The sequence below is a fragment of the Saccopteryx leptura genome, chromosome 4 (assembly GCF_036850995.1).
Source record: "Saccopteryx leptura isolate mSacLep1 chromosome 4, mSacLep1_pri_phased_curated, whole genome shotgun sequence".
Taxonomy (NCBI): Eukaryota; Metazoa; Chordata; class Mammalia; order Chiroptera; family Emballonuridae; genus Saccopteryx; species Saccopteryx leptura.
In genome coordinates, this window is record NC_089506.1 from 133,014,220 (window position 1) to 133,036,382 (window position 22,163).

Consider the following 22,163-nt stretch of genomic DNA (forward strand, 5'->3'; position numbering starts at 1 on the left):
GTATTCATGTGTCCAGGTCTACAAGCCTCGGCCTTTGCCCTACAACCACAGGCAGAGCAGCGCACCACATCTGGGGCTGCAAATGTCGTCACCGTGGGCAGGGGTGAGTACCATTGCTTTGCCACGGGTCTCTGCCTATTCCTAGGCTTTCGCCTCACCCCCACTGGCAGACTTTCGCTTGCTCATGCATCAGGCCGGAAGCCCCAGCTCTGTGGGCTGGGTGGGGCTGCATGCCTGTACTCATCCACAGAATTCTGCAGATACCAGGCTTTCACCTTTCCCCTGAGGGCGAGATTGCAGAAGGCAAGTAGCTGGCCGGATCACTTTCGTACGCTCCCTCTGCCCCTGCCAGGGCTCTGATATCTTCTTTTCTTTCTTCTTTGACCACTCATTCTTTAAAAGTATGTTGTGCAATTTTCACATTTTTGTGGGTGTGTTTACTTATTTTTTGCAGTTGAATTCTAGTTCCAAAGACTTATGGTCACAGAATATGCTTGGTATAATGTCATTCTTTCTGAAGTGGTTGGTGTTGGTTTTGTGGCCCAGCATATGGTCTATTCTTGAGAATGTTCCATCTACACTGGAGAAATATGTATACTCTGATGTTTTCAGATGAAATGTCCAGAAGATGTCTATTATGTCCATTTGTTCTAGTGTTTCCATTAAGGCTATATTTCTTTATTGATATTCTGTTTGGATGAACAATCTAAAGCCATTATTAATGGTGTATTGAGGTCTCCAAGTATTATTATATTTTTTTCAGTTTGCACTTTTAGATCAGTTAGTACTTATCTTATATATTTTGGTGCATCTTGGTTTGTGTATATATATTAAGGAGTGTTATGTCTTCTTGATACACTGTCCCATTTAACATTATGGAATGTCCATCTTTGTCTCTGGTTACCTTTCTTATCTTCTAGTCTGCATTGTCAGATATAAGTATAGCTACTCTTGCTTTTATTTGGATATTATGTGCTTGGAGAATTGTTTTCCAAACCTCTTACTTTGAATCTATTTTTATCCTTGGAGTTTAGGTGTGTCCCATGAAGGCAGCATACTGTTGTGTTTTGCTTCTTGATCCAGTCTGCTACTCTGTACCTCTTTATTGGTGAGTTCAATCCATTTATATTTAGTGTAATTATTGACATGTGACTATTGCTTTTTTCCATACTTCTTTCTGATAGCTTTGTGTCTTGTTTGGTTCTTCTTTTTTGGTTTTGTGTCATTTGTTTTTGTTTGGTGGTGGTGTTACATACTTCTATCTTCTGTTTCTTCTTTTTTTAAGCTATGTGTTTCAGTAGTGGTATTTTCAGGTGTAGTTACCATTAGGTTATTAAAAGAAAAATTATATTAGAGTCCATTATCTCATGAGTGCTTCTGCACTCCATCCTCCTTTGTTACTGCTGATCTTTATCCTCTCTCCTTTTGTGTTATTGTTGTCACAGATTATCCTTGTTTTTATTGTGGGTTTATAAAAAAAAATTTTCCTGTAATTGTCTTGTTTTGTTCTTTGTATCTGGTCAAATAAACCCCCTTAGTATTTCCTGTAGTGGGGATTTTCTGGTGATAAATTCCTTTAGCTTCTGTATGTTTGTAAATGTTTTTATTTCCCCTTCTTATTTGAAGGATAACTTTGATGGATATAGTATTCTTGGTTAGTAGTTCCTCTCTTTCAGTACTTTAAATATTGGGGTCCACTCTCTTCTGGCTTATAGAGTTTCTGCTGAGAAATCTGATGATAGCCTAATGGGCCTTCCTTTATATGTTATATCCTTATTCTCCCTAGCTGCGTTGAGGATTCTTTGTTTGTCATTGATTTGTGATAATTTCATTATGATGTTCCTTGGAGTAGGTCTGTTTGGGTTGAGGTAACTTGGTGTTTTGTTTGCTTCTTGGATTTGAGGCTCTAATTCTTCTTTCCACAGGCTTGGAAAGTTGACTTGTTTCGATGATTTGTTTCGGTATGTTCTCCATTCCCTTTTTCTTCTCTTTCTCTTCTAATATACACATTTATTCTTATATTGCTCTTCCTGATGGAGTCAGATAATTCTTGTAGGGCTTTCTGATGTTTTTTTAACTGTGAGTTTCTCTTCTTCTCTCTGTAGTATCTCTAGATGCCTGTCTTCAATGTCACTGATTCTCTCCTCTACCTGGCTTGTTCTATTGGCTAAGGTTGTTACCTCATTTTTTAGTTCCTGTATTGACTTGTTCATCTTTGTTTGGTTCTTTTTTATAGTTTCAATTTCCTTGGTGTAGTACTCTTTTTGTTTGTTACATTGTTTTTTGAGCTCACTAAATTGCCTTTCAGTGTTTTCTTGTATTTTACTGAGTATTTTAGAGATTCAGTTTTGAATTCTCTGTCATTAAGCTCCAAGGTTTTCATGTTCCTTGAGATTTTTCATCATCTATCTGAGCTATATCTTTTTCTTGTACAGTATATCCATATTTGATTTCTTTTTCCTTGATGGCATTTGCGAGTGGTATAGTTAATAACCTCAATAAGAGATATTATTCCTTTTTCTGGCAGGGGGCACTGCACTACAAGATTTACCTCTGCAAGATTCTTTGGTGTTCTGCCATGGCTTAGCTGTCGCCTTTGCAATGATGCAGGCAGTGCCGTTGCATTTTTAGACGGGCTCTTTGTTAGGGCTTTGCAATTTTATAGCACTGGAAATGGCCGACCAGGAGTCTTACAGGGCCATCCTCCACGTCCCAAGATAGCAGGGGATCAAGTATCCGGGTGCCCCATCTCTTGCAGGAGAGAACAGCCTGGACACCTAGTGGAGGGGGGTCCGCCACCACTGCTGTTTGCACAGCAAGGGGAGCAATGTGGAACCAGGAGGCTTGGTCAACACAGTCCAATCTCTCCTCTAATACCACTCTAAACACTCCAAGCACAGCCCTGGGCAGGGCAGGGGCTGTACACCACAAGCCGGGATGTCTTCGATGTTTGGGAGCAGCTGTGGCAGACATCTCAGATCAGGGGCTTCCCGCCCACACACACTCAACTCTCTCCAGCAAGCTGGTGCCCAAGCTTCAGAGCCTGTGGCATACAGATACCAGATCAAGCACGTCTGGTGCTACAAGGCTAAATTGTGCTGGTCGGGTGGGCAGATCAAGCATGCCCAGTGTCCTGTGGGCCTATCTTCACAAGCTATTCGCCTGCAGTTCTTGGTAGCATGCCACTGGCTTTTTGTGTATCCCACACCTGTAATTGCCCAGCCCTGCAATCACGGGTGCGGCAGATGCTGGGAAACGACCCTGCTCCCCGTTCTTGCTCATCGCCCCTGTCTTAGCTCCTTCCCCCCAGACTCTCCTCTTCTCCTGGCTCCTGTGGGTCTGAGACAAAGCCTGCACCAACAGTGCCTCCCTCCCTCAGGTCTATGAGGAAAAGAAAGACTCAGTCCTCTGGTATTATTTTTCTTCTGTGCTTTGGCTCGCCTTCTCGTGCAACCATAACTTTATCTATCCAATTGTGTGTACATTTCAGGTTTCATTTGGGTTTTTTTCCTCTGTATATAGTTGTAGAATTTGTTTAAATTTCAAGGGAAGAGATGAGGAGTATCTCTCATGCCACCATTTCTCTGACGTCACTTGCATATTTAAAGAAAAAATGCTCAAGGCTGTTCAGCTCTTTGAACCCTGAACCTTTTAGTGTAATCTGTGCATCTTAACTATATTCTGCCTCATACATTGAATAGTATTTTAAAAATGAAATGGTAACATATGAAAGTCAGAATAAGAATAAGTAGTATTCAGTAGGAAAGTTTTAAAAGGATCTATAATATATCTAACATCTGCTGGCTATTACAACAATAACAAAACAGCTTTTCTCTAACAGCTTCTATTATGCTTTTGGCCACATTTTTTGTCATTTGAATGGCCCTTTGATGTCTTATATCATTATTATTGAATCTTTGTTCCTCCTGTGCCCACCTTACTGCTTACAAGTCCTAATCCTCTCTAAAAGCACTCCAAACACAGGACATTAAGTTCTGTAGCCTTTATTTTATGTTTAGATTTAAGCCATTATTTGATAAAGGCCTTAATGTAGTTTACAGGTGGGTAAAGGAACTAAAAAGAAAATTGGTATTCTAGGGTGATGGCAGCTTGTTAATTTGGGAATTAAATCCAGGTACAAAGTCATCTTTCCCTCAAGCTACTGACAATCCCATAATGGTAAAATTCCAGTGACTGTTTTATATTGTTAGATATGCAAACTTTTATAGTGGATCAGAGCTGCCTAAATGAATCACCATCAATCTTACTATGTATTTCAAAAAAAGATGTGAGAAGAAAGTTTTTCTCCTCAGGGAATGTAACATAAAACTCTGTTTTCTTTCTGGGACTTCTACAAGAATAAGAATGGGTATAGGCAATTTACAATTCAATGAAGAATGCTGTTTGGAGTGAATTGTTATTTCCAATCAGCACACTCAAATTTGAGGCATATATTGTGGACTGCCAACAGAGTTCTCTCCACACAGGATGCGAAGAGCTAAGAAATTTCCTTGCAGCCAGATTACCTAAGTCTCATTTTAAAGTGAGTTGTCTTGAACATGGGTTGCGTGTGTGTGTATGCATTATGTTATGTGGGGTATGTATGTGTGGTATAAATGGGTGTTAATGGGCATGAATGGGAGTGGGAATGATAAGGGACATGGGAAATAGGAGTCAGAAATAACCCTCATTAAAAACAATAGCTTAATTCAGCCTCTAATGGGCTCAAATTGAATTTTATCAGATGGAGGATTATTTTCAAAAAGTTGTGTGTGGAAGAGGTCAGTGAGGAAGACGGAAGGACATATTACCTGTCAAAAGATGTTTTCCTACAAACGTTACCTCTTGACCAGAGAAGTAGCAGAAAAGAAAGGAGTGAGGTTTCAGAGACAAAACTATGTGGGTTTCTTGCAAGTCTGCCACTAAGAGGCAAAGAGGGAGAGAAGAATGAAGCTGTAACAGGCCCTAGCTGGAAAGGAATGTAGAATATGGTAGAAGAACTTGTAGATGGAAGCCTGGCTTCTCTCTTTCCCAGTCTTGTGACCTTGAATGATCACTGAACCTGTTATCATCGGTCTCCTAACTGAAGTAGGGAATAACACCTACATCACAGAACTGCTGAAGGACTGGACATAACAAATGAACATAAAACCTAGCTGACCTCTCGCCTTTCAAGTTATAAGATATTAGCTCCTCATATCTTTCCCAAACCTACACACCAAGAGAATCTGGAAGCAGAGACTTCACCTCTTGTTTTGAAGCTAACAGATGGCTAATCCTTAAAATATAGGTAGATGGACTCATCTGGCATTATCGGAACGGGCAAGCCTACCAACTTTCCCCGAGGCAACATGTATCTTGTACCTGCATGTCTCCTTTATTGAAGCAAAACTTTAAACTGTTCCCCAAAATAATTTTACACACACGGGATGGGTTCCAGAAACATGAATTACTGAATCTCAGTTTGTCTTCCATTTTCCTAAATGGGGAAGTTTGCAGGACAAAACACTTTTGTCATCCAGAACCAGAGAATTCTTTATAGGTCAATTATTAAGTTAGATCCTACCCTACACCAATATTAACAGATAAATATTCATGGATTGCTTCCCTCCCCACACCGAGGTTATCAATGTATAATTGTGTGTGTGTGTGTGTGTGTGTGTGTGTGTGTGTGTGAGTGGCAGAGACAGAGAGAGACAGAGAAAGGGACAGATAGGAACAGACAGAAAGGGAGAGAAATGAGAAGCATCAATTCTTCATTGCAGTACCTTAGTTGTGCATTAATTACTTTTTCATATGTGCCTTGACCAGGGGACTACAGCAGAGCAGGTGACTCCTTACTCAAGCCAGTGACATTGGGCTTCGTGCCAGAGACATTTGGGGCTCAAGCCAGCGACCATGGTGTCATGTCTATGATCCCACACTCAAGCCAGTGACCCCATGCTCAAGCTGGTGAACCCGCACTCAAGCCGGATGAGCCCGCACTCAAGCCAGTGACCTCGGGCAGAACGTGGCAAAACATGACCTACCTTAATACCTTAATATACTAGTAATAAGTGCGAAACAATGAGTACAAAGACAACAAACGCAAAAAAGCGGGAAATACAAGTAAAAAAATCTACAACCACTGTATAAGACAAACCCAGTTTTTAGACCCCATTTTTTTCAGAAAAGGATGTATCTTATACACTCTTAAATGTACATACAAGTGCCTGAGGCTCACTGTTGTTCCATTATAAGGCACTCAGCTGGGAGGGAGACTGTATGTAACCTTGCAAGTCAGTTGGTTAACAAGTATCTCTCTGGCTTGTATCCATCACAACCTACCCTCCCCAACCATTGGTTTTTAAACTACCAACTAGTAGTCAGAGTTCAAAATCACATACTTTTTTTTTTTTTTTTTGTATTTTTCTAAAGTGAGAAGCAAGGAGACAGAGAGACAGACTCCTGCATGTGCCTGACTAGGATCCACCCGGCATGCCCACCAGGGGGTGATGCTCAGCCCATCTGGGACCAGAGCCATTCTAGCGCCTGAGGCAGAGGCCATGAAGCCATCTTAAGCGCCCAAGCAATTTTGCTCCAATGGAGCTTTGGCTGCAGGAGGGAATGAGAAAGATAGAGAGAAAGGAGAAGGGGAAGGGTGGAGAAGCAGATAGATGCCTCTCCTGTTTGCATTGGCCAGGAATAAAACCTGGGACATCCACATGCAGGGCCAACACTCTACCACTGAGCCACCGGCTAGGGCCAAAAACACATACTTTTTAATGAAAGTGTACTGTTCTGGTTAGTCTTCAGTCTAATTTAGGTCTCCCTCTTACATGCTAATTTAACACCCTCTACTTTCCCTTCATTTAAATGATCTGGTCTAATTTGTCACGAGATCCACATAGGCGGGCTGTGTGTGTTGTTCAGAGCAGAACCTCCAGCATCTGACCTGGTGGTGGCGGCACAGTATTGTTGAGGCAGAGCTGCCCATTGCCTGCTCAATATCTATTGGTTCCCTTCTTCAGTATTATGATTTTTTGATGGTCATGAGGCCACTAAGAATAAAAACATTTTCTAGGCAAAATAGCTGTTAAACTTCTAGTACTATGCATATCTGCATAGGTCCATTATTGTAAAAATATCCTCACTGTCAGGTCCAATTTAAGTTGCTTTCTTATCTACTGGCTTACTCCTCAATAAAAATCACAAAAAGGAAGAAATCAGGATTTTCACTTAATGTTCCTTCAAACTAGTCCACAATCTTATATAGAGTACGGCTTAAGAACCTGAAATTATTTCTTTCTTTTTTTTTTTTCTTTTCTGAAGGTAGAAACGGGGAGAGACAAGTTAGACAGACTCCCGCATGCACCTGACCGGGATCCACCCGGCACGCCCACCAGGGGGCGATGCTCTGCCCCTCTGGGGCGTCGCTCTGCCGCGACCAGAGCCACTCTAGCGCCTGGGGCAGCGGCCAAGGAGCCATCCCCAGCGCCCGGGCCATCTTTGCTCCAATGGAGCCTTGGCTGCGGGAGGGGAAGAGAGAGACAGAGAGGAAGGAGAGGGGGAGGGGTGGAGAAGGAGAGGGGTGGAGAAGCTTCTCCTGTGTGCCCTGGCCGGGAATCGAATCCGGGACTTCTACACGCCAGGCCGACGCTCTACCACTGAGCCAACCAGCCAGGGCTAGAACCTGAAATTATTTCTGACACTACAGACCAACCCCATAGCATATGAAGTGCCTCCACACACAGAGCTGTGGAGGGGCTAAAGTTGTGTGTGGCGATGCAGGAGGAAAAGTGCCATGCAGTGGAGTCCAGCAATTCTAACCTTTCAACAGCCAGCTTACAAAATCCTCAAATTCAAGATTACATGCCAATAAGCAAATAAGAAAACCTCAATTAATAAATGACATCAATGCCCTGGCCGGTTGGCTCAGTGGTAGAGCATTGGCCTGGTGTGCGGGGGACCCGGGTTCGATTCCCAGCCAGGGCACATAGGAGAAGCACCCATTTGCTTCTCCACCCCACGCTCCTTCCTCTCTGTCTCTCTCTTCCCCTCCCACAGCCAAGGCTCCATTGGAGCAAAGATGGTCCGGGCGCTGGGGATGGCTCCTTGGCCTCTGCCCCAGGCACTAAAGTGGCTCTGGTCGCGGCAGAGCGACGCCCCGGAGGGGCAGAGCGTCGCCCCTGGTGGGCGTGCCGGGTGGATCCCCGTCCGGCGCATGCGGGAGTCTGTCTGACTGTCTCTCCCCGTTTCCAGCTTCAGAAAAATACAAAAAATAAAATAAAAAAGAAAGAAAGAAAAATAAATGACATCAAAAAGCTAAACTTTTGACTTAGAGTAACACTAACGGCCCAACCTTCACACTGACAATATCAAATACCAAAAAACATGCACGTACAACACACATGTGACAGTAAGAAAAAAATAGCACTAATGTATTCATGGTGCCTAGAACAGTGTTTGCCAAAGAGTAAGTGCTCAGTTAAGGCAACTGTTGGTGACTAAATAAAAAATAAAACACCTTACGTTCTAAACAGTTGTCACATTCTTTCTTTCTTACCTGTATTTTTTTTTTTTTTTTGTATTTTTCTGAAGAGAGAAGTGTGGAGGCAGAGATAGATTCCCACATGCGCCTGACTGGGATCCACCCCTCATGCCCACTAGGGGGCAATGCTCTGCCCATCTGGGGCATTGCTCCATTGCAGCTGGAGCCATTCTAGAACCTGAAGTGGAGGCCATAGAGCCACCCTCAGTGCCTGGGCCAACTTTGCTTCAATGGAGCCTTGGCTGTGACAGAGAGAAAGGAGAGGGGAAGGGGTGGAGAAGCAGATGGGCACTTCTCCTGTGTGCCTTGGCCAGGAATTGAACCTGGGGACAGACACATGCTGGGCTGATGCTCTACCACTGAGTCAATTAGCAAGGGCCACAGTTGCCATGTTAAATAGTTACTACTAACCTGACAGGTGAACAAATGTGCTTAGAACAGGTTTGAGAAGGAAAAACAATAAACAAAAAAGAATTTATCACTGGTAGCTACAGTGGCAAAGCAGTATATTAAGTCATCTTTTATATTATATTCAGATATATCATCAGTTCTTTTAAATGGGCATTTGTTGCTTTTGAAGGTGTAGTAACATTCATTTCTACCTAGAGAATGTCTTATTAAAAAAAAAAAATCACTGAAATGTTTTCCTCTGTATTGCCAAGACCAGGAAGATTTCAGCTAATTGGCAAAATATTCATTTAGAAAACTCCCACTAATTAATTGATGGGTATTTGGCACTACTTACTCTAAGACGAACAGAAACATCTGTGGTGCTGGTAATAGTGCCACAAGACATGAAATTGAAGAAATTTATGTTTCAGGGGAAAATGTGAGTTTATTTTAACATTATGCAGTATATAAGCCTGAAATACAATTCAAATTGTAAGCTAATCTTCTATGGCTAAAATCATATTTTGGGGAGGGGAAGGAGAAGATAAATTGGGCAGAATTTTAAATCCATGTTTTGCAGACCTGAGCAGAATCTAAACTGATACTGTTCATGTATAGGATGAACCTGTAATAACCAAATGAGATTTATTTTACTTAAAAGATGGCTAAAAATTCCATGATAAGCTATTCAAGCTATAAACCTTTTGTATTTTTTTGTCCATGTCAACTTCAGTCCTGGAGAGTCAGCTAAATATTTTTATAGCAAAGCTAATTATTCCTCTACATTTAAATGTGATCTATTGTTTAAGTGTCTTGGTCTTTGCATTAGTATCCACTCTCAAGTTCTCCAATGTTACCATAGCAACTCGACAAATTTGGCCTTGTCTGAATTTTTAAGGGGACAAAAAAGGTAAATCTAAATACTAAAGACCAAGCTTTCACAAAAATATCATACCACCAAAGATTAAAACAAAGCATGTGTCCTGAGAAAGTCACTGACAATCCTCCCACTAGGCTGTGAGAAACTCAAAAGTAAGACTCAAGGTCTAAAATACAACTGAAAAGATAATACCCCCAAATGCCAATCCTGAAGTCACAGAAAACCATGTGACTAATGGTACATACCTACCCCCTAGCCAGAGCCACCTTGGGGGCACTGAAGAGAAGGAGCGGCTGGCGGAAAACAAGCTGATGCTCAGGGATTTGCCCAGAGCAGCTCCAACACCCGACTCTGGCCATTTCTTCTATGACTACACAGACACCTGACTATACAAACCCCAATCACCAGGACCCCACACTCAAGGCCTGAAGAACTAAGCAATGCAAGTGTTAGTACTAGGTAGCTTTCACTTAAAAAAAAAAAAGACTTAAGATTTGTTTACTCAAGATTACAATTAAAATGTAGCAATAGAAAAAAATTTCCTTATACTATATGCAGTGATTTTCAACCTTTTTCCATGGCACAAACACACACTAATTACTAAGGTCAGTGCCCCTGACTAAATACAACCATTTTCATCTCATGGCACAAATAAATTAGTTACTAAGGGAGAAGAGGTCAAGGCCCCTTTTTCTTTAGTAATTAGTTTACGAGTGCGTGAGAAACAAAGGTTGAAAATCACTGCTATAGGGAATCAGAACCTACAACTAATGTAAAAAACATGTCAGATATATTACAGGTAGCATTTGGTCGCACATGTCTATGTACATGTGTGCTGTGTAATAAATCTTTACACATCAAAAGGGCTCAAAATAGTCCAGAAAAAAAGATATACACAAGAAGCAGAACCATCTGTGAATTCTAGCCTAGGCTCTGAAAGTTACATTAGCTTTCTTGCCCCTTTGCTCATCAGCCTCCTACCTTAGAGTGTTAAACAGAAGAAAACAATTTTTAAAAATTAAGCTTCATGCATCTGCTTCCTGAGGTGGAGCAGAAGACAACTCTGTATACTCTAATGCCTACTGATGAGATGGCAGAACACCCAGGAAAGGAATGGGCACACAGTGCTCAGCAGGAAGAAGAGCATCAGGAAGGTAGATATCAGCACTCTAGATACGCCACTCTATCCGAGGGGCTTTCAAGAGCCATCTGCCACAGTCTGACCTGCCCACATCTGTCATGGCAGCTAGATTAGATTATTCCTATAAACCAAAGACAATGTTGGCACCTGGGTAAAGCAACCCCCATAGCCTTTATAGTACATGAAATCACATCCTCTATTTTGGGTTCTTTGAAGTTTGAGTTTGCTCTTTCTTTTGGGCTGAACTTAAATTTAGGTTTTAATGTCAAGATCCATTCAGTGGAACATTTGGGCCCAAGATGGAAGTCATTTTCACCACCACACCTTTAACAAGAACCTGCTGGAAAACAGATGTCCTGTAGAACAAGAGGACAAGAAACTGTAATAAATGAGACAGTCTCTGCCCTCAAAAAACTTGCACTCCTGATACACTAAACTCAGGCAGGCTTCTCCCCTCTATCCACACTGCAGTCTCCTGCTACTCGAATAAAATAATTCTAACTCCTAATTCTAGAAGGATTTGTGGGAGGATGAAAAAGCTTTTATCACACTGCTCACAAAAATTAGGGGACACTTCCTCGCTTCATATTCGTTTTGAAATATCCCCTAATTTTTGTGGGGAGTATATTATTCCCTTGATCCCTATCCATCCTATAGTTCCTTGTGGCAGGCCTCTGAGGGGCTAAAAAGTTGTTATTTAGAGTCATCTTCCCACCCCTCCTCCCAATTCTGCTTGACTGGCATGGGATGGAGATGGACGTGGGGGTGGGGACAGAAGAGGCATCAGGACTAGCAAGAGAGAACACAATTCTAAGACTGGGGCTTGGGAAAAGCAGGTATACAACTAAATGCAACCTAAGGTGGATAGGGGAGCTGAGCTTCATTTCAGAAAAGGTGTTCTGCTTCAGTGCTCCAGGTGGCTAGAAGAAAATCTGTAGCTTTATGTATCTGACTCAAAGTAAGTCCAGTTTACCTGTTGCCCAAGTCACTTCTAATCTAACAGCCAGTAACTAACTTGCAGCCCTGCCCAAAGTGGCAGTTCAGAGGGTCAACACTTTTTAACCATACTTTTCCTCCCAAAGGAGATGATGATCTTTTCAGTTAAGAGTTATATTTAAAACCTGGCTTGCTATGCCAACAGCGGTCAAAGTATTTCCTCAATGATTAGTTATGCAAAAAGGTATAACTAACCAACATGTGTATCCAGCCTTAAAATAATAATTTCCTACTTTCCTTATGTGATAAAAGAGGAGCTTGTATTTGGAATTGAAAATACATTTACAGAGAGAAGATTCCAGCTCCAGACCGTTCTCAGGCACTCATTCTTCCCTGCATAAACCTACTCCACCTCTGGTTATGCTAGACAGGGAGTCAATGAGCAAACACTGTCAATGAAAAGCTGCTGAAGGCACACATTCTTTAACTCTAATTAAGCGGGGATGCCTGATTCACAGCTGTTCCTACTACATACTGAAAATGATTTTGTAATAAACAATGGAGTTAAGAGATATTTTGTTCCATGTTTCAACACTTGACAATTTACACCAGTACAGTGCTTGATACTTGGCCTGCTTTGCACATCAGCAGGGTATGATGTAGGTGCGGAAGATATTCCTGGGCCCATTTCACAAATAAGGAGGCCAAGACTTAGAGACTGTGCTTTGCTCAAGGTCACTCAGGTACTAACAGAGCCAGGTCGAGAGAAGAAAAAGTCCACTGTGGTTCATACACTGAGAAGAATAAAATCAGCATATCACCTCCACACCTGACTTCAGTCCAGGCCAAATCAAAACACTGAGCCTGATAATTTTCTTTAGCTAATGTGTCTCTGATAACTAGGCGACTGTATTTTCTATTGTTTTTGCAGCTGCACACAGTGAATCTTCCTGTGAATAAAGTTTAGAAAATGCTTGCCTGGGCAGAAAGAGAGCGTCCTTCCTAGCCTTTGAAACAATAAAAACTTTGTTTTTAGTCTGGGTATTAAAATGTCCATATTGGGTCCACTTTCACTTTTTCTCTGTTTGTACTACTCACCTCCTTCTCCCCTCAGCACCATGGTTGTAAAATTAAGCATTGTGGACAGGTCTTAATTTAACTCTATTGAGTCTTAATAACCTTTATTAAGTTAGAGTAAAGCATAAAAGCAATATAGACTTGCTTTCCGCAGAAAGGCCTGTTGACCAATAGGAGACTTTCTGATTGCCATTTTATCGGCATCCTTTCTGGTTACTTAACTTCACGGACAAAACAAGAGATCTGAGGCAGGGGAAGAAGTGGCTGGTATCACCATTCTTCCTCTGCAAAGATGCAGTGGTATGATGCATTCACCCCAAGAAAAGGTGAGGCGGGTGATACACAGCTGAACATAGAAAAGGAGAGTGCACTGCATGCCACTTAGTATCCCCGTAAGTATCTTAGCAAGTTCATTTCTGTTCCAAATGTGAATATGGTAAGGAAATTAAGGGAGAAAAAAGTCAAGTTCATTTCACTGATGAATTCTCCATTTTGACTTTCTTAAAGGCATACTTTACTTCCAGCGTACACAAAACACAACTACGTCTGCACCCTTTCTCATTGTTGCTTGGCATAGTCAGAAGTTCCTTTGGAGGCCCCCACTGACTAATGGATCAAACACTGGGGGCCTGTCCTGTCCACTGTGGTAGCCTCTAGCCCCAGGTGGCTACTGAGTGCTTGAGACACAGCTTCTGAACTGGGATGTACCATACTTGGGGGAAAGAGATAGCGGCATATCTCATTCAAGTTTTGTGCATTGACTATATACAGAAATGTTATCTTGGCTATACTGGTTTAAATAAAATATATTAAAATTACTTTCACCTGCTTCTGTTTCTTTTTTTTAATGTTGCTACTAGAAACCATGTCACTCCTGCTCTCCCTGACTGAGCCTGACTGCTTCCCCTTTGTTCTCTGTCCTATCCAGCCTGGGAGGCACATCGGGAACAGGAAAATAATGGTTCCTTATTTTGTCTATCAGTTGCTCAAAACCAACAAACAGGTTATACTACATAAATGAATTTATTTTACTGTCTGGCTTAGCTGCTGGATTTCTGACCATCCCCATTTATCACTGAAGTTTGCTGTAACTTTGCTAATTCATCCTCGAGTCTGTCTTGTTGGTATGTTTTAGATTGCAGGCAGTTCTGACCCGCACAAAACCTATTTAAATCTAGTTGTACAGAATGCATTGTCAGGGATGGGGGGCTTTATTTGCACAAAGGTCCTTTAAAACTCACATTTCATAATATCATGAACATGGAGAAGCTGCTAGACAAACTGCCCTGCTGTAACGGAAGGGTGAGCAGCCCTACTTACAAAACGTCTAAACTTGGCACATGACCCACTGAGTATCTGAGAAATGTTGAGCTCAACAATTTTAGGACCACCATTTCCACAATTAAATGCGTAAACACTGTCAGTTGGTCTGTGTTCCCCAAAAGGACCTATGCAATTCAGAAGTGAAAATCATCGATGATCAATGTTCAATGGAGAATCAGTGCCCCCCACAAGGCCCCTTGAGGCCAATCCACAGTGGACAAGAAACCTCAAGCAGGACTTCTGAGATCACTACACCATTTACTCAGGCAAATCAACCTATCCCCGCTGTGTGCCAGGCCCTGGGGGTAATGAGAGTCAGAACCTCTTCCTCAAATGTAGAAGTTACCATACATCATACACTGAATTAAGTGGAATAGTGGCAGGATACCGACCCAAGGCAAAACCAAGAAGGGAACGATTAACCATAGGAAGACTTCAGGAGAGTAAGACAAGTGTGGGCTGCGGTGCCAGGCTAAGGAGATGCCACTCGATCCTGTTGGCAATGTCAATCCAGTAAAAACTTTAAGCAGAAAAGACTTGATCGAACATGACTGCCTAGCTTCTGCCTGACCATACAATAAGCCTCAAGTATGATCTAGATACAGAAAATTAATGTTCTTCATCCAAGAGATGACCAGGAAACAGCACCTAGTTTGTTACCAAGGCAGGTCAAAATAGTGTCAGCACGTTTGTCCAGCTGCAGGCTGAACCCCGCATGCTTCATGAAAGCAACACCATGGATCACGACCAGCATTTTCCAAGAAATTGAATTAAAACAGAGCAGTAAACATCAGAGTGCGCTGCACTTAGTAACACTGAGGTGCTGTTTTGTGAATGTCTGTTGTATGGTTAGACACACATGCACACTTTTACCCATTACCACATAGCTGAGAACATGATATAAAACTGCTTCACTCTGGGTCACATGGGCTTAAAGTTTACAGCACAGCTAATGTATTTGTAACAAATCAATAACAGAAGATCTCTAATGGATCCCTACCAGGGTTAAATAAATCTAAACTAGTTTTTGCAATGGTTTCAGTCTCCTGCTGAACTCTGATAAAAGGACTGACCCATAAACACTCTTGAAAAGAGTCATTTGTCTCACTCCTCTTTAGACATACTCCAAAACTGCCAATACCTCCCACTGTGCCTCTGGAATGTTCGACCTGTTGTAAAATGTATCAATAATTCTCCTATGTTCTTAACTTTTTGTTTTGTTTACACTTTCCTCACCTACTTGTCTTAATGGAAATCTGGCTTTTCCTTCATCATACCACCTCTCATAAAACAGGGGTGTTTGTTCCCCAAATTTCTTCAACTTGCAGACCAAAGAAGGTAGGGTAGGACCACTCTAGGTGAAATTTCTTCCCGGCCATGTCCTATCACCTCTGTTCTAAGACCTCTACCTCCACCACACTCCTGTCTCACTCCCACTGTGTCACTCTTTTCCAGACCTCCGGACTCTCCTTTCTTGCCATAATCACTATGCTCCTCCCATCCCAACCTCTGTTTGGAAGGTTCAACAATGTGGATGACCTTGGGAACACCCAAGTTGCAGCTTAAAGAATTTCTTCTCTATCTGAAGGTTTCACCATGTCAGCCACACACGAGCCCCACCATACCTTGGACCTTATCACTAGCCAGAAATACTCCGCCTTCGAGATCTAGGCTTCCATATCTCTGATGGTAGCTTTCTATTTACCCACTTCTCTACTTCCTTGTGCTTATAGGCCCACCCTTCATCCTCATTATAGGTGTTTCCCTGACTCTCTATCCACTGCTCCTCTCCATCTTATTTATCTGGCTTCACAAGCCTCCTTATCCAGATGGGATGTCGAGGCCAACCCATGTGAATGAAGCTCATATCAATACCCCCAGATCCCTGTTTCCATGACTTTCTCAGAGCCAAGAGCTAATTGCTGAGACTAGTTACCCAATTCACTTTGTTTCATTGTTTTGGAAAAACTCACATGAACATACTGATTGGCTACAATGAGAAAAATCTTCAAAATTGCCCAGGCTTGGAGGTGGAGAGATGGCTGAAGAGGGAAAGGTGAATATGAATACAGTCAACATTATTGTGGTAAGATTATATTGCGACAGATGGTTACTTGAACAATTGGGGTGATCACATTGTAAGGTATAAAAATGCTGAATCACAACATTGTACAACTGAAAGTAATATAACCAATATAAGATTATATACCAACTATACTTAAAAAAATTAATTAAAAATAGAAACAAGGCTAACGCCACTAGGGTCTACACCATTTGTTCAAAGATGCATAAATAAATTTCTTATAAAACTTCCTTTTACAATTGCAACAACCATAACAAAAAACACTTAGGAATAAACTTAACAAAGAATGCTGAGGACTTATATACTGAAAACTAAAAACACTTATTGAAAGAAATTGAAAAAGATCCAATAAAATGGAAAAATATTCCATGTTCATGGATTGAAGAATCAACATAGTTAAAATGGCCATATTAATATTACCCAGAGAAATACAAAAATTTAATGCAATCCCCATTTATATCCCAATGTCATATTTTAAATAAATAGAACAAAAGAATCACCAAGTTTATATGGAACCATAAGAAACCCTGAATAGCCAAAGCAATCCTAAGAAAAAAGAATAAAGCCAAAAGTATGACACTACCTGACTTCAAATTATACTACAAAGCCACAATATTCAAAACAGTTTGATATTGCCTGACCAGGCGGTGGCGCAGTGGATAGAGCGTCAGACTGGGATGCGGAAGACCCAGGTTCCAGACCCCAAGGTTGCCAGTTTGAGCGCGGGCTCATCTGGCTTGAGCAAAAAGCTCACCAGCTTGGACCCAAGGTCGCTGGCTCGAGCAAGGGGCTACTCGGTCTGCTGAAGGCCCGCGGTCAAGGCACATATGAGAAAAGCAATCAATGAACAACTAAGGGGTTGCAATGCGCAATGAGAAACTAATGATTGATGCTTCTCATCTCTCCATTCCTGTCTGTCTGTCCCTGTCTATCCCTCACTCTGACTCTCTCTCTGTCTGTAAAAAAATAAAAAATAAAAAAAATTAAAAAAAAAAACAGTTTGATATTGACAGAAAAACAGATATACAGACCAATGAAAAGAATTGAAAGACCAGGCCCTGGCCGGTTGGCTCAGCGGTAGAGCGTCGGCCTGGCGTGCGAGGGACCCGGGTTCGATTCCCAGCCAGGGCACATAGGAGAAGCGCCCATTTGCTTCTCCACCCCACCCTCCTTCCTCTCTGTCTCTCTCTTCCCCTCCCGCAGCCAAGGCTCCATTGGAGCAAAGATGGCCCGGGTGCTGAGGATGGCTCCTTGGCCTCTGCCCCAGGCGCTAGAGTGGCTCTGGTCGAGGCAGAGCGACGCTCCGGAGGGGCAGAGCATCGCCCCCTGGTGGGCAGAGCGTCTCCCCTGGTGGGCGTGCCGGGTGGATCCCGGTCGGGCGCATGCGGGAGTCTGTCTGACTGTCTCTCCCCATTTCCAGCTTCAGAAAAATACAAAAAAAAAAAAAAAATTGAAAGACCAGAAATACAACCACACATGGATGGACAAATAGTCTTCAACAAAGGAACAAAAAACACACAATGGAGAAAAGAAAGCCTCTTCAATAAATGGCTCTGGAAAAATTGGAAAGCCACATGCAAAGAATGAAACTCAACTACAGTTTGTCCCCCTGCACAAAATTAAATTCAAAATGGATCCAAGATCTAAATACAAAATCTGAAACAATAAATTACATAGAAAAAAACATAGGTACTAAACTTATGAACCTCAGTCACAAAGAGCACTTTATGAATTTGACCACAAAGGCAAGGGAAGCAATGGCAAAAATAAATGAATGGGACCATATCAAACTAAAAAGCTTCTGCATAAAACAAAAGAAGTCAACAACAAAACAAAAAGCCAACCAAATGGGAGATGACATTTACAAACAACAGCTCCAATAAGGGCTCAACATCCAAAATATATAAAGAACTCACAAAGCTCAGCAATAAACAAGCAAACAATCCAAATAAAAAATGGGGAAAGGACCTGAATAGACACTTCTCCTAAGAAGTCATACAAATGGCCAACAGATACATGAAAAGATGCTCATGTTAGCTAGCTGTTAAGAGAAATGCAAATCAAAAACTACAATGAGATACCACCTCACACCTGTTAAGACTGGCTGTTATCAATAAAACAGGTAACAACAAATGATGGAGAGGCTGTGGAGAAAAAGGAACCTTCATTCACTTCTGGTGGGAATGTAAACTGGTACAGCCATTATGGAAGAAAGTATGGTGGTTCCTCAAAAAATTAAGAATAAAACTACCATATGACCCAGCAATCTCTCTACTCTCTCTACTGGGTATCTACCAAAAAAACCCTCAAGAACATTGGTAGGCAAAGACACATGCACCCCTGTGTTCATCGCAGCATTATTCACAGTGGCCAAGAAATGGAAACAACCAAAGTGTCCCTTGATAGAAGATTAGATAAAGAAGATGTTGTACATATATACTATGGAATACTACTCAGCCATAAGAAATGATGACATAGTGACATTTATGACAACATGGATGGACCCTGAGAACATTATACTGAGTGAACTAAGTAAATCAGAAAAAGCTAAGAACTATATGATTTCACATATAGGTGGGATATAAAAATGGGACTCATGGACATAGATAAAAGTGAAGTGGTTACCAGGAGGAGGGACTTGTGGGGAAGGGTGTTAAGAGGGACAAATATATGGTGATGGAAAATGCTTTGACTTTGGGTGATGGGTATACAACACAATCAAGAGTTCAAATGCTATAGAAATGTTTACCTGAAATCTATGATCAATGTGACACCATTAAATTGAATTTTCTAAGTAAAATTATCTTTAAAAAAATGAAAACAAGCAAAAAGAGCTGCTCAGGCTTCTATCCAACCATGGCTGAGGCACTATCACTTTTGCTACAGCAGCTGTTTTCATTCCTCCATTCTGCCTTCTTCTTCTCATCTCAGCATAAGACAATGCTCAGTATCCTTCCTCTCCCCCCTCATGTTCTTTTCATTTGAGCTGGGGTGGGAAAGCTGGAGCTGCTGGGACAGCATCAGTTACAGTTGCTGTTTTCTTCTCTCTTGAGAACATTACCCTTGAACTTCAGTGTGCATCAACATTTACCAGAGCAATAGGTTAAAATGCAGACCCTGGAACCTTACTTCACAGAAATGGATTTGCAGGGACTGAAGCGAACACGAGAAGCCTGTATTTGCACAAACACCCTTGTGACCCTGATGCAGGTGGTAAATGAATTTAAGAATCACTGTCCAAAGTCATTCTCTTACTCGGATGACATAGCTACCTCAATTTATGTCCTGTGAAATAGCTATATATCACAAATTACTGAAGAAGAAGAAGAAAAAAAAACCCAAACATTTAAGTCAAGCAAGACTGAATGAGAAGAATATGAAAACAACTACTGTTTTTTCATTCTTGAATTCCTGTTCTAGCATCTAAATGGATTCAAGTTTCTTGGCATGAAAAGAAATGATACATGACGATGGCTAACTCTCCCACACTATGAATTCAATATTTAACTATAATTCAATATTAAACTTAAACTGAATTTACCAAACATAAGTTTAATATACATTTTTATTTTTGCATTATTTTCACCATTGATCTTCTTACTAATACTTTTTCTAATCAACATGACTTACAGAGAATAAATAACAAGAGGAACAAGCAATTGTCAGTCAAGGAGACCTTTTTTCCTAATCCCAAACCTACCACTAATTCCACCATGGGTTAGGAGTTGATGATCTCTCAGCCTCAGTGTTTCCATATATGAAATGGGGATTTCCTTACTTAGAGGAAAACAAGTGTTTAAACCAAAAAAATGGAAGACCATTCTACATTCCACAAGTGGAAGATAAAAAGATCATTCTGGGACAACTTCTACAAATGTTTTCCCCCACCAGCCATCCTTCCAGTCCCTCTGTGCCTTGAATAATGGCACTGTTTTATGACTTTTAAGCATCACAGCATGAAGCAGCATCTGGTGGTGAGGTTCACACAGGAAGGAAGGGACTTCAGTGCTGTTTGCTCTTCATACCTTTTGATGTTTCAACAAAAAAGTATTCTTCCAAACCAGTCATAATAGCGATAGAACCAAAAATACAATGGACAAATTGAATGTAGAAATTAAATCTAACCAAGAAGTTACACTCAAAATATCTTAAGTGAGAAGAAAATAAAATCTACATTACTGAAAAGGGCAAATGCCTACTAAAAATTTTAAAATACTAATAGAAAAAAGAGAAAGAAAGACAGAGAAGAAAGGGAGGGAGAACACAAGGAAAATTCTTCCCAAGTACGAATTACCAGTTATAAATATACTAAAATTGGAACAATATAGCTCTGACCCGGTATCTCGGCTGGTTAGGGCATGGTTCCAATATGCCACAGTTGCGAGTTCAATCCACAGTTGGGGCACATACAAAAAACAACCAGTGAGTACATGGGTAAGTGAAATCAACAGATTAATGTTTCCATCTCCCTTCCTCTCTCTCTAAAATCAATTCAAGAAATAAAATTTTAAAAACCCACAAAACCCAAGCAACAGAAAATGGGAGCAAAAAAGATAAAAGGAAAAGAAAACAAAGAGGCAAAAGACAATAAATTGTTAAATTTTCTAATTCCACCAAACTCAAGTAGTTGAGAACTGATCAACAGCCATAACAAACTTAGTCCATACAGAACCTAAAAACTAAGACACCAAAACCAAAGTTTTGAACTTATAATACAGACATGATCAAAACACATTAAGAGAAACAGTGTGTCAATTTTGAAGCACACAGGCTTTGAATTCAGACTGAACTGGGTTGGACTATTTAAGTCGCCTTCTGGCTGTTACCTGGATAAATTACTTAAGTTTTCCAGGGCTTGGTTTCTTCATCTAAAAACTGGGAATAACCCCATGTACATTGAGTGCTCTAGGTACCATGCCTAGTGAATGGACAGTCATGAGATAACTCTTCTAGTAAAATACAATTGACATTCATGGAAAATTCCAAATCTCTCCCAGCTCTCCAACTTCGAAGAGCCTGAGAAACAAATATAAACTCTGGCTAGAGATGACTAATATCCAGTGTTCAAAAATACCAGCACTCTGAGAAGTTAAGCTTTTATCTGTCAGATCACACTCGATTGGTAACTGTCTATCACACACCCAAGGTTAGAATACAAAATATGTGAAACTAAAAACAAAAAGTTTCCCAACTCTGTCCCCCGTCCCAGCCACAGGCTCAGTTGATGCAGACCACACAATGTATCCCACTGAGTCAGGTAAGCAATTCCTTGGATGTGCCGCAAAGCATCTGATCTCCCAGTGTCCTGTGTTCTCCAAATCCGGTCCCCTGCCAAAACCTCTGGCTCCCTTTGCATCCATAATGTCTGTCCTTCCTACACCAAGCTTCGTGGTACAATTCTTGGTCACCACCTAGCTTGACCTCAGAATTAATGTTTTCCCAGAGGCCCCTGCTGCAAGCACCACAGCTTGGCTGGCTAGGACCATGTCTCCATGAAGACCATATCTCACCCTCTCCCAGGCTCCACCTGATGACCTCATTCTCCTCAAAAGTTATTCCCTCTCCCTTCTAGTGTGATGTGCCCTGTGGTGTGACAGGCCTTGGCCTGCCAAAAAGGCAGCTCACCTAGCAGCCAAACCCTAAGAAGGACCTCTGCTCTCAGCTCAGCTGTGCCCCTTGCCCCACCCGCCTGCCAGCCACTGCACAGATCAATCCCCACACTTCATCTTATTCCACTGGACAGCAGCAGTGCAGTCAGTGCCAGGGAGAGAACAAGGAGGAAATGCAGAGTTACCATAAAAAC

General features: G+C 41.5%; 1 protein-coding gene across 2 annotated transcripts in view; it reads right to left on the reverse strand.

Moving 5' to 3' along the window:
• The window catches only part of IQGAP2 (IQ motif containing GTPase activating protein 2), a 435,050-nt gene that overhangs the window by 343,198 nt on the left and 69,689 nt on the right, over positions 1-22,163 (reverse strand). The window contains exon 2 of one of the 2 annotated variants that reach the window (XM_066381736.1): positions 16,251-16,319. The exons of the other annotated variant lie outside the window; for it this stretch is intronic. Coding sequence (XP_066237833.1) covers positions 16,251-16,258 — 8 coding nt within the window. The 5' untranslated portion in view covers positions 16,259-16,319. The remainder of the gene's footprint in view (positions 1-16,250; positions 16,320-22,163) is intronic. 2 annotated transcript variants of the gene reach the window in all.